This window comes from Coffea arabica, chromosome 6e, assembly GCF_036785885.1.
Source record: "Coffea arabica cultivar ET-39 chromosome 6e, Coffea Arabica ET-39 HiFi, whole genome shotgun sequence".
NCBI lineage: Eukaryota > Viridiplantae > Streptophyta > Magnoliopsida > Gentianales > Rubiaceae > Coffea > Coffea arabica.
Genome location: NC_092321.1, coordinates 12530881 through 12543245, shown reverse-complemented (window position 1 = coordinate 12543245; position 12365 = coordinate 12530881). Strand labels below are relative to the sequence as shown.

Here is a 12365-nt window from a genome sequence, read left to right as displayed (position 1 = left end):
AATCAAATTTTACATAATCAGATCCATAATCCATCACATTTCACAAAAAGAATTTTTTCGCCCCTCACATTTCACAAAATGAATTTTTTCGTGTCTCACATTTCACAAATGAATTTTTTTCATCTCTCATTGATCATGTGTATGAATAGATTTTTTTTAACCTACGTATATATCTATTTGATTTCACCTGAATAGTACGAATAGTATGTAATATATTTTCATTTGATTTTACCTAAACAGATTAATTATAATTGCACACATCCTATTCAATAGATGTATACATGAGTTTAAAATTAACAATTTTGTTTTAAATCCATGTATATATCTATTTGATTTCACCACATGAACTTGTTCAATACTTGTGGCCTTTTCTCTTTTGATGATAATTCATTTATTGAATTGTATAATAAGGTCATTTAATTAATGAGTTCTAATTCGAATTCTATAGTCATGCTAACAAATTACAATTTAAATCTAAAATTTATACTCGTTACTTTTAAGACCAATAGTTGAATTACTTGTCTTGTGATTGTCTTAAAATTTAAAAGTACCAATTATTTACTTCTTCCTGTCATACTTTTCTTTTGTTTATTTTTTGTCCAAATTTAATTTGATATAAACATTCGACAATGTTTAGGATTAAATCTCTTATTTGTTTTCAATTTTTGAGTAAAAGGAAATGAACATGAGTGAAAAATTAACATTTTTTTAAATCCATGTATATATCTATTTAATTTCATCTGAACAATATGAATAACATATTACTATTTGATTTTGTTCAAATAGGTTAATTGTAGTTGTACACATGCTATTCATATTGTTCAGATAAAATTAAATAGATATATACATGAGTTTAAACAAAAATTATTCATACACATGATCAATGAGGAATGAAAAATTTATTTTGTAAATATATAAAAGATGAAAAAATTTATTTTGTGAAATATGAGAGACAAAAAAATTTATTTTGTGAAGTATAAGGGATAAAAAATTCATTTTATAAAAAATGAGGGACTATAAATCGAATAGTGTAAAATTTGATTTAACAATTTTGGTCTTAAAAAATGATCAAGTGAATTCCGACAAAAAACTAATCAGAACCTAGAAATGGATAAAATTTGATCAATCTGAATTTGTGAGGGGCGTAAAATTATACTTTTAAAAGTGATAAATAAAAAAAGTTATTTTGTAAAATATTAGAGACGTTTTTCACGATTTTATTGCATTTCCCTCGTGGTCCTCCTTTCCAGATTCCATCTACCACCCAACCACTCGACCAGAAATTTAAGAGCCCAGCAGCCCATCTAATCTAACACATTTTTCACCTTCTTGAATTCATATTCAATTGCTTCTCCTAGTAGCTAGGATTTGAGATCTTCTCTCCTCCGAAGAAGATAAAATCCATGGGAAATTCCTCTTCTATGCTGACCCAGTACGACATTGAAGAAGTCCAACAGCACTGCAATCATACCTGTACCTACATATCATTCTGCTTCTCCATTGCCAGTTTTTTTTTGCTGTTTTAATTATCTAGATGGTCTGCAAAATTGGTTGTTTATGTTAGACAAATCCCTCAAAATTGAGGCCTTTTTTCTTTTCTGGGGTGTCTGCATTTGAGGCCATTTGTTGGGTTTTAGTTGGCTTATTTTTGTATACTCATCCTCGATTTTTTTTTTTTTTTAATTTGGTGGCAGTTTCGCAGCAGGAGATAGTTGCACTTTACCAGAGATTCTGCCAGCTCGATCGAAATGGGATCGGATTCATCTCGTCTGATGAATTCTTGTCTGTGCCCGAATTTGCCGTTAATCCTCTTTCCCAGGTTGAATATGTTTCAATATTAGTTAGCGAAAAAATGGTTATGTTTCCGTCGCATGTATTCAATCTTATACAGTAATAAGTGGGAATCCAATCCAACATTACATATATGTACATTGAACTGCCTAGTCATCACATGTGTGTGCTACATTGCTTCATGGGTAAAGTTGTTGGACTCAGACAACTTGATCTAGTTCTTCTTAGACTGAGGTAACCTTGTGTATGATTTATGTAAAGATATTTTCTGACTGTGATGCCTACGGGATTATGCACATGGTTGGGAAAAATTATGGAAAAGGTTTAAACTTGTTCTGATGATTGCATTTCTCAAATAAAATCTCATGAAATTGGAAAAAGAAGTTTCTGTTTGGTTACATTAGAGAACCTTGTTCTACCATGTTTAGAACCATGTTGGTGGCATAAGGTGGAATTTCTGCCTTTCTTTCTGTCGTGCAAACTTAGTTCAAAAAATACAGCCATTTGAAATTAGTTCTTTTTTGCTGACAAATACTTTTTCAGGCCTAACATATAAGCATTTGCTATAGGTTCCGTCCAATTGAACATGGTTTTATTCAATCTCAGACTCGCAATTTATGTTCAGAAATAGCTGGTTATCTAAAATTTTCTTTATGGGAAGATAGAAGCATTGTGATATTTAATTTTAATTTTCTTGGGTGTATTTATGGGTATTAGCTGCAGTTGAAAGAAGAAGATGGTTGCTCATGCTTGATTATGTTTTTGATATTTGTTTGCTAATCCAGAGACTATTAAGGATGTTGGAGGGTTTGAACTTTAAGGAGTTCGTTGCCTTCTTGTCAGCATTCAGTTCCCGTGCAAGCTTGCAGCAGAAAGTGGAATGTAAATAGTCTTCCTTTTTGCACCTTTCTGAATTAGTCAGAAAATTTTAGCTTTTTGGTTTCAGTTTTCCTTTTTCCCAATTGATTTACATATACTTTCTGTTTCCCAGTCATTTTTAAGGTTTATGATACTGCTGGAAATGGCAAGGTCGCATTCCATGATATGTTGGACATTTTGCGAGACTTAACTGGACAATTTATATCAGAACAGCAAAGAGAGGTTGGTTTGTCACTGCCTCAAAACGGAATTGTTTCCTCGCAATTTATCTTTTTCCCCTCTTGCACTGAGGCTAAAACTTGGAAAACACAAATAAATCATTTGAACAACGAAATGAGGCCTGGTGTTATAATTCATTTTTTTTATCTGCAATTTGGTTCTTGCAGCAAGTTCTCACCCGAGTTCTAGAAGAAGCAGGCTACAATAAGGATTCTTTTCTGGTACAATCTGATTTTATGAAGGTAATTATTCACTGTCTGCTCTGGCAGCCATATATTACTGTCAAATTTTGTTTACTTTAAATGAAAGAACTTGTGCTCAACATGTAAATTCAAATTTTCTCTCTCTCACACACACATACATTTTCATTTTTAAGTTATATTATACCCTTCTAAGAAAAGGTTCATATTGAGGTGTACATGCACGTCACATCCTTTTGCAATAAGTAATATGTCTGTGCGTGGTTTATCTTTTATTGTTTTTGCAAGAGTGATTTTTTACCAGTTGTTTCTACTAAAATTGAAATATTATTCCAATAGATTAAATCCAAGAAAATTTTTGCAATATGATGTGACTTAGACCTATTTTGGTGAATTTGGTGATGTCATGGTAGTTATTGATGGAAGACAAATTGGAAGGGCTTCAAGGTTGCTTCCCTTCTTTAAGTAGGATATGAGATTTATGGTACATAAATTTGATGAATGGTTAATCTCCATTATAATAGTTATTTAGAATATTAATTGGCATTCAACACTCATAGACCTTTGACCTTTTTAACTTCCTGCCATTGGCCTGGTAGTGTTGTGGCAGATGCCTCTTTTGGCATGTCGAATTGAAAAATCAAGTACAATTTTGGTAGGTATGACCAAAAAACATCCTTGATGTCTATGCATGGATGGTGAATGTTTCAAAACTATTATGTATAAAAGGAATAAAACTGTCCTAGGAAGAGCACATAGTAGGGAAAAAATGTAGGACAAGAACACAGAGAAAAGGAAGCGACCAGCGGCATAAAAAAAAAAGAGGGAAAAGAAAGAAAACCTGGTCCTTTAATGAAGTAGAACTCATCCTGTGATGAAGTAGAATTGTTTCAGAAATTATCAGGTAAACATCCTTCTTGATGGTAGTTTCTATGACTCGTGGGACTTATTGAAAGTTGTCCTTCTCAATTACAAACCTCCTTTTATAGTTTGCTACAATGATGTCCTCAAAAGATTTTGCTATGTGTATCAACATGATGTAGATGTTGGATTAACATCCGTACTAAACGGATGCTCAAAGCATCTTCAAATAGCTTTTCGAAAACCTTTATGCCTTGTGTAGTTTTCGGAGTTCTTTAGGGCACTGGTGATACACATAGCATGTTAAATGACGCACTTACTCTAAAAAGCCCAAAGCTTTTAATTGTCATGCGGTGCTGTGGAAACGTTTGGACTGAATTCTTTAACGAAGAGTAATGATCACTGTTTAATTTTGTCTTCTATATAGTTACGTTCAGTTCAATAAATGCTTGGTGCCTGACTTCTAATTGCTTGAAGTTCTGTTTCACATATATTCTAATAATAAGACAAGAATAGCAAAAGGACACGACTGCACCTTTTGAATGTATTCCTTAAATCACTATGCTGGAGCTCGTGGTTGGTAAGACTATCCCTATTATTTAGTTTACTTTTGCAGATAGTGGCGGATATCCTTTTCCATATTATATGGCCAACTATGTTTTGTAACCTCTGAGAGTACCTCTGCAGAAATAAGAATTGGAAAGATATTGAATGTTAAGAGTTGAGAAATGGAAAATGCTTTTCTATGGGTGTGTGGGTGTTGGTATGAGTGTCTTTCTGCATTTGAGAGAGAGAGAGAGAGAGAGTGCCTGGACCAAAATTAGAGATTGAGGGGTTTAAGTATCAAAGTCTCCTCTTAACGATCTGTATAGACATATTATGAAAAGGTATACTAGTTTTCAACATCTGTTATAACTATTTGACTTAAGTTTAGCATAATTATCAAAAGGATGGGAATGACCTCAACTTAAACAACTTTTAGAGCATCAAATGGCTAAAATAGAAAAGAATGCTTTTTTAGTTTTCTGACATTACGAGATGAGGGTAATATGAAAGCATGCCTCGATGAATGTTCGATAAATGCTTCCAGAATTATTTTCATTTGTTACACAGTTTTGCTTGAACTTGATTGCTCCTGCATCACTTTGTTGTGATTTTTGAACTATTTTATGTTAAAAGATCTTTGTTATACTCAATCCATAGAGTGTATACTATTTACTATGATATCCTTCTTGTTCTTTGCTATTAAAATTTCAGAAAGCTTTCATGATTTTGATTTGAAAAGGGTTTTAGCAAGTGTGAAGTGGACTAAAATGCTGCTTCACTGCAGCTCTAAAACTAATATCTTGTTTTGACCTCTATGCGCCTTATAAGACTAAAAGACACTTTTCTTAAGCATTTTTTGGTATTTTATATTCAAAACGGTCAAATTTAGCTAGAATAATGTGAAAATTTTTTGCTCTTTTATGATATTAGCAATTCTTATTGGTGAAACAGTGAGGCATCTTTGTTGGTGCATGGTAGTCTATACAGAAGGATTTTGGTTTGATACGTAGTATACCATCTTTGTTTTCTTTTGGGAATTCAGGTTCTTTTTATTTATTGTGAAATAATGGATTTCTAGGTGTTAGTTTCTTGTTACATGGAACCTTCTTCATTTAACCGAGGTTGGAGCTTGTCCGAAGAAGTTATATGTGACCTTTAAATATTATGTAATTCTGATAACGTTTCTTCATTGTAATTTCTGGTAGCGAGTTTATGTAACCATTACGTGCATGGGAACTCAACGCTTTCACAGTTTTATTTTTTATTTTTTTCTTCTCAGTTTTACTGCCTTTGGCAGTTGAACTTGAACCTGTACAAAGAAGGCAAATATGTGCCATACAATCAGCAGTTGCCAAAAAGGAAAGCTAAACCTTTTTCTAAATTGCCTGTTAGATGGTCCTTTTAGTAGATGTCATAGCTCTAGCCTTACCACTAGGCAGGATGTGAATTTGTTACCTTCTCCTCTTACATTAGCAATACTAAAACCATTTACGAGCTCAGTTTTCTCAAACACCCATGGATTTTTAATACACAAAAGATTCCGAGTTAATTATTTGTATTATGGTCCATGCTAGACTGCTAATAGTTCCTTTGCAGTAATCTTTGACGATCATCGCCGCTAAGATCATTTTAGTAGAAATGGGTTATGACCTATGACATGCTTTTATTGGTAACCATAGGGTTGGCAGTAGCTTGAATGATCACAGGAGGCTGAATTACCATGCCTGGTGGATTTCAGGACATGGAGTACTACGTGTTAGGTAGTTTTCTGAGATCCATTTTGGCGAATGCAATGAAAAAGCTTAAAGCTTTTGTCCAACAAGTGGTTAGAAATTATTCAAGTGAAGAGTGCTCACAAACCAACTTCCTGAAACGTTTCCTTAAATGTGATACAACGTGGATATGACTGCTCCATATTACCTACTGAGTTAAACCAATCAATGACTTTTGAGGCTTCTGTTTTTAACAAGTGGTTAGAGCTTTATTCAGGTGAAGAGTACTCCTAAGCCATTTCACTTTCTGAAATGTTTGCTTGGTAACAAAACCCGGTTATGATTGCTAATATTATTGCCTAAGCAACTCTTTGATTGCTTGTTATTCAGGTCCATTTAAGCGACTTCATTGGATATGTCACTGTCGTGAGTGCAAGAAAAACTATCTAAGTTCATTATTATGGATTTCGACCTCCTGTTCATACATTTTTGACAATTCTTGCAGATTCTTGGCAACTCTGGTTTAAGAATGGAAGTTGAAGTTCCAGTAGATTGAAGAATGGTGTTAACAACAATTAATGTATTGTTTGAACAAAGCTGTATGTACGTGTCTTTTTCCTTGTTAGAACAACGTTTGACTTAGAGATCAAAGTGTAATCTTAGCCCTTTCATTTTCTTTCCTATTCTAATTCATCTTCATGACAATTGATTTCTTCTTTCAGTAAAATTATGCTTAAACACCACACTGCATGGCAGATGCAGTTACTGCTTGCACTTCTAAACAGTTCTTAAGGGTGCATTTGTCCCTTCCTTCTTCCGGAAACGGAATTTGACTAACTAAACCTTAATCCCAGAAGTCAACCCAAAAGCCGGTCCCTTAGTAGCAGCGGGTAGCAGCGGATCCAATGGGCTTGGCCCCTGTGGGGTTTCTGTTCCACATCGGCTTTCGGGGGTTTGGGGTTTGGGTAGTTAAGTCCTGGAGCAATCCCAAAGGTGCATTTGTCCCTTTTCTGGTGATTTCAGTTCAATTTCTTCGTTTTCAGTAATGACAAAAAAGACAATTTGGTCACATCAGTGATTACAAACTTCTGGAACTCATTAAAGTCAAATATTTGGTCCTTCAATCAATCAAACCCGGAAACGTAGTAAAACGTGTGCGTATTTAAGCAGTAATGGGCGGCAAAGACTGGACCCTGCCTGCCTCAGCAAAGCCGTTGAAGCTGCCATGACAACTCCTTTAAAAGATTCCAAAGTAATCATTAAGGTTAATCCTTTTAACTTTCTTATCATGACTTTTTTACCCATTAGATTAGATTAGACCCCACGCGGAATGATGATTAATCAAATTGAACCGCCTTAAATCCAACCAATAATTACTTTTACTCTCGAAGAAAACAAAAAGAAGGCCTACATCTGTTACAAAAACAGAGAAGAAGAACGGCATATCTTCAAAGGGCAAAACTATATATCATGATGACAAACAATAGGTAAAATGGCAAGTGCATGATACCCTAATCAAAATGGTAGCTTTCACAGTGAGAACACAATTTATCGTTCAAGATTTATTTATTATTAGTCTAATCATAGATAATAAATGTTTTTATTTCGGTTTCCTTAGTCGGAAGTTCTAGTTATTTGGTCAGATGTCACGTTACTTATGAAAAAAAAAAAAATGGGACATGAGGTGTGTGTCTGTTATGGTTATCTAATTTGGATTTGCCGACTAACCATGCTTAATTATAACTCCTTAAGATAGGGTATGGGAAAAAGTGAATATAAGAAAAAATAAATGTGATTATACGCCGAATAATTCCAATGCATGCAGTTACATTTATGTTTTTTTAAAAGTAATTAGATTTAACTTCACTTTTTCCTAATAACTTAGCACCGAAACCCTATCTTAACGAGTTTTAATTAAGTAGGGTTAGACAAATCCAATTTACCCTACCTCACTCTATTTTTTCATGTAATCTTTCGAATTATGATTTTTTTTATTCATCCTGATATTGTCTAATAACTGAAAATTTTAAATTTATCTCAACAATCAAACTAAATAACTCAGAGAACAAGTGAGGGACAAGGAAATAAATGCCAAAACAAGCCTAATACTATTTGACTAAATCAAACACTGTAAGCATCACCACCAATTCCCAAATAAGTTATTTTTTGCTTTTCGTTTCATTTTGTAAGCATACAAGACATTTGTGGTCCAAGTTTAGATACAAACCCTGTACTCATATTTATATCCTCAACCAAATCACATTTTAAATTCACTGCTTAGATCAGGCTATCTACGACCTTACACCTTATACAGTACAAAAAGGTCGATAGCCCCTTGAACGTTAATATGAGTCAAAAACTCCAAATCATGGAGGATTTGGACCTGTTACCTCGTATGTGTAGCTTGTAAGTTAAATTTTTGCCTACAGGTACATGAAATCCTGTTAATAATCGAATTCACTGGTGTGTGGGAACGTTTAGATTAAGAAAGCTTGGAGTTGGAGGTTGGAAACCTGGTTCAAGAAGCCAAGCCAAAGCCAACTCCTTCGTGTAAAAGACAAATCAAGAAACCGTTACAAAGACAAAATGATCCCATCTCTTTGCAAGCTTCTTAAACTGTCAAAACCTTCCCAGAACATCACGCTGACATGATCTGGCGCTCATTCTTTTTGTCATGCAAAAGAATATACATTTCACTTGATTTTGTTTTGGTGGGGTCTTCTTTTTGCATCTTCTTTCTTTTTTCTTTTTCGCCAGTATTTTAGACGGCCAACATCTTTCTCTTCCCCTTTCCTCGCTTTTTGTTTCAAATTTGAAATTCTGCGATTGGAATCTTATCTGGGATTCAAAAGACGAGCATTTATTGATCATCTTTTTCTTGGTATTTTGGAGTTAGTTACGGGGATTTTCCTGTTTCCTAAGGAATATTTTTACTGGAGTTTGATTGATTGTCATCATCGTGGTCGTTTCTCTGCCTCGGTGTGGTCTTCCTTTGAGCTTTGATATCAGTCTCCTCAGCCTCAACCAGGTGAAAACCACGCTGTTCCTCTGTTGTTCTTGATTTTGTTGTTCCGTCTGCCATGTTTCATATGGTTGCTCAGCAATTGCTATTCAATCTTTGCCCCTTATATTTTCAGTATGAGTTGGGAACTATTATAGTTCACAAGTCTTGCCAATTTACCTTCTGCAGCATCGCATGTTATTATGATCAGTATCCTGCATTTCTTGAATTTGAAGTTGCTGGTTATCATTAAGTTTAGGTTGGGGATAGGAGAGGTAAGTCTTTGAGTCCATGTATATTACATGCTAGTCTATCCAATTTCTCAATTCTCTGGGCTAAGGAAAAGCCTAAACAATTTCATTTAAAGACTCATCGTTGTCATTGTAGCAAAAATCTGTTGTCAAAGAAGATAAAGATGATTTAATTTGCTGTTTTAGCTATTTTACTTAGACATGCATACTTTAACTACATTCCTGTATTAAACTTCTTGTTTTTCTAAATTTCACCCTTACTAACAAATCAGGTTAGTCGAAAAATCCATGGCCGAAAGTGGCATGGGGAGACACAATTTTGATATAGATATCCTCAAAGAAACCCTCTGCGCTCAGCAACAGTTGCTGCAGAAGCTTTACAATGAGTTGGAAGCAGAGAGAGAGGCCTCTTCTTCTGCTGCCAGTGAAGCTTTGTCTATGATATTGCGCCTACAAGGAGAAAAAGCTGCTGTGCAAATGGAAGCAGAGCAATACAAAAGATTGGCAGAGGAAAAAATGGGATATGCAGAGGAATCATTAGCAATTTTTGAAGATATTATGTATCAGAAAGATATGGAGATGGCAGCTTTGGATTCTCAAGTGCAGGCTTACAGGTATAAGCTATTAAGCATGGGTTGTGAAGATCCAGGAATTGGTGAAACAACGTCTCCAGAAAACCTCTTACAAAGAAATGAATCTTTTGTAGGGGAAACGAATTTGAAAAGGATCGGAAGGAGAAATTCTGCACCCCTCCTAACTTTGATATCATGCATGAGGAAAGGTGTGACTGAGAGAGAGAGTTGTTTAAGCCCCAAAACAGATCTGGTTCATAAGACAGTCGAAGATTGCACAGCACAGGACATGAATGAATCGAGTTCTGATTGGGAGAAAAAGACAGATAATTCTAATATGGGAGACATCAACTCATATCTGGAGCAGATCAGAAAGTTAGATGGTCGTGTTAAAGAGATAGCAGGAGTTAGCTATGCAAACTTACAAAGTTCAACGAGGTCTCCTTCACCGCTTTCACAAAGCTCTGGAAACCCCTATGATCTGACAAGAGAACCAACAGCATATGACATGGATAAGGTCAAACATCCAGGAAATGTGAAGGAAAGTGAAATAACAACTGAATGTCCTTGTTCCCCAGGTGTCCTTGATGTCTTTGAAGTCCCCCAGGTGGAAGAGAGTTATGATGATTGCCAATTGAAGAGAAACAATCAGAAGAAGATGGTTTTGCAAGATGAGAACAAGGTTGAAAAACCAGATGCCGTTTCTGAGGAGATTGTTAAGCCATACATTCAAGAACAAGAAAGTGACTGGCTACAGAAAGTGCTAAAATCTTCCCAGCAACAGAAAACATTTTGTAAACCAAGTAGTGCCATTGAAGTTGATTGCAACTTTGCAACGGTTCATCCTATAGGAAAAGTTTCTATATCTCAACCGTTGCTGCAACAGTTCAATCAGACTTCAGAAATAGTTGAGATTGATAGACAGGCTGGTAGACTAGTATCTGCAGACAGAGAGGAAGAACGGAAACTATTGAAAGAGATAAGAGAGAAGCTGAATTCAATAGAGTGTGAGATCAGAAGTTGGAAAGTTAAGGAGTCTTCACATAGAGATGAGGTACCGATTGCCACCCTTGCAGAGGTAATCTTCTTCAACTTGTTTAGTCTTTGCCTTCATTACTGTAGCTAAAAGTTGCAGTAACTTTAACTTCTCCATGTACCTTTGTGTCCTGGCAAACACAAGACAACAGGATCTGACTTGGACATTTAAATTTAGTGCAAATTTTTCCTAGATTTCATCTATGACCTTTCTTTTAGTCAAACAACAGACAAACAATTTTCTGATGTGTTGATATTGTGAGCAGGCAATGCTTCATTTTTGGCTCTGAACCAGCAATATGACCACTTTCTTTCCAGTAAGAGGATCAAAGTTGTCAGATTCTTGCTTCCAGAATTGTTGATGGTTGTTTACATGGATTGACATGAATAGTTTGATTGCAGTGTGACTTGATCTTTTGCAAAGTTTAAGGCCATGCATATTGTGAACAGCGTATATACTTGTATGCTAACACAGTAGTGGAAAAGTGTGTTTTCTTCTGTCTGCACATCCGACATTTCTGTATCCAAGATCTTTGAAGAATCAGTTAATCTTCATTGTACATTAAGTGTATATATCTATATACATACACAGGCATTCAATCATTTTCTAGATAATCCTTATGCTAATATATTTTACATTTTCTTCCATTACATCTTCACACATAACTAATCATTTATCATATTAAGTTTCCAACTTGGTTGGTCCAAGTCCCCCCCCCCCCCCCCTCTCTCTCTCTCAGTGATCTGAGATCAAGCCCTTTTCAAGCACTAAGTTTGCTTTCATCTTTTAATTGTGACTTGTGAGCTTGCAAGAGAATGATTTCTATATTTGTTCAACCAAAATCATGTTGTACACAAAAATAAATGTGACCTTTGTTAGTATAGAACTGCCCAGGAGTTTTTCAGATTAATGGAAGCAAGTCACAGCTTATGTCCATTTTTCTAAAATGACTAGCATTTCTGTTGATATCATTTATCATATTCTGCAGAAGAAAATATCCCCTCATTTGTTGCATAGAGATCAAGTGCTATTGGTGCTCGAAAGTTCTCTGGCACTATAGCATTTCTAACTAAATTCAAATGTATACCCATAGTTGGAGTGTGAAAATTCTTCAACAGATGATAAATAAATTATCTGCAAAGATACTCTTCTTGACTACAAAAGGAAGTATAGTTATGTAATCTGTCCGCTTACTTTCTTTGTGCATCCTGGATGTGGAGTGTGCAGATGGACATTGGGATTATTTTGTAAATGTCCTCTCCCTAGTCCACAACTACTTCTCTGAAATACCCAAAGT

At 35.0% G+C, this 12365-nt stretch overlaps 2 protein-coding genes across 4 annotated transcripts; both read left to right on the top strand.

Annotated features, from left to right (window-relative positions):
* Nucleotides 1-1242: 1242 nt before the first annotated feature.
* LOC113694708 (uncharacterized) lies at nt 1243-6951 on the top strand. Of its 2 annotated transcripts, XM_072055288.1 has the most exons (7): nt 1243-1473; nt 1695-1819; nt 2577-2673; nt 2783-2892; nt 3057-3131; nt 6599-6634; nt 6714-6951. In XM_072055288.1, exons 1-7 carry the CDS (start codon nt 1404-1406, stop codon nt 6762-6764), a joined length of 564 nt encoding a protein of 187 aa, XP_071911389.1. In that variant the 5' UTR covers nt 1243-1403; the 3' UTR covers nt 6765-6951. The 2 variants fall into 2 exon arrangements, with proteins under 2 accessions (XP_071911389.1, XP_027069361.1); XM_027213560.1 differs by lacking the exon at nt 6599-6634 and having other exon boundaries at nt 1246-1473.
* Nucleotides 6952-8498: 1547 nt separating this feature from the next.
* On the top strand, nt 8499-11715 carry LOC113695567 (uncharacterized). Of its 2 annotated transcripts, XM_027214700.2 has the most exons (3): nt 8499-9236; nt 9733-11110; nt 11334-11715. In XM_027214700.2, the coding sequence occupies exons 2-3, from the start codon at nt 9749-9751 to the stop codon at nt 11355-11357; spliced, it is 1386 nt and encodes a 461-aa protein (XP_027070501.1). In that variant the 5' UTR covers nt 8499-9236; nt 9733-9748; the 3' UTR covers nt 11358-11715. The 2 variants fall into 2 exon arrangements, with proteins under 2 accessions (XP_027070501.1, XP_027070499.1); XM_027214698.2 differs by having other exon boundaries at nt 9733-11388.
* Nucleotides 11716-12365: the final 650 nt, after the last annotated feature.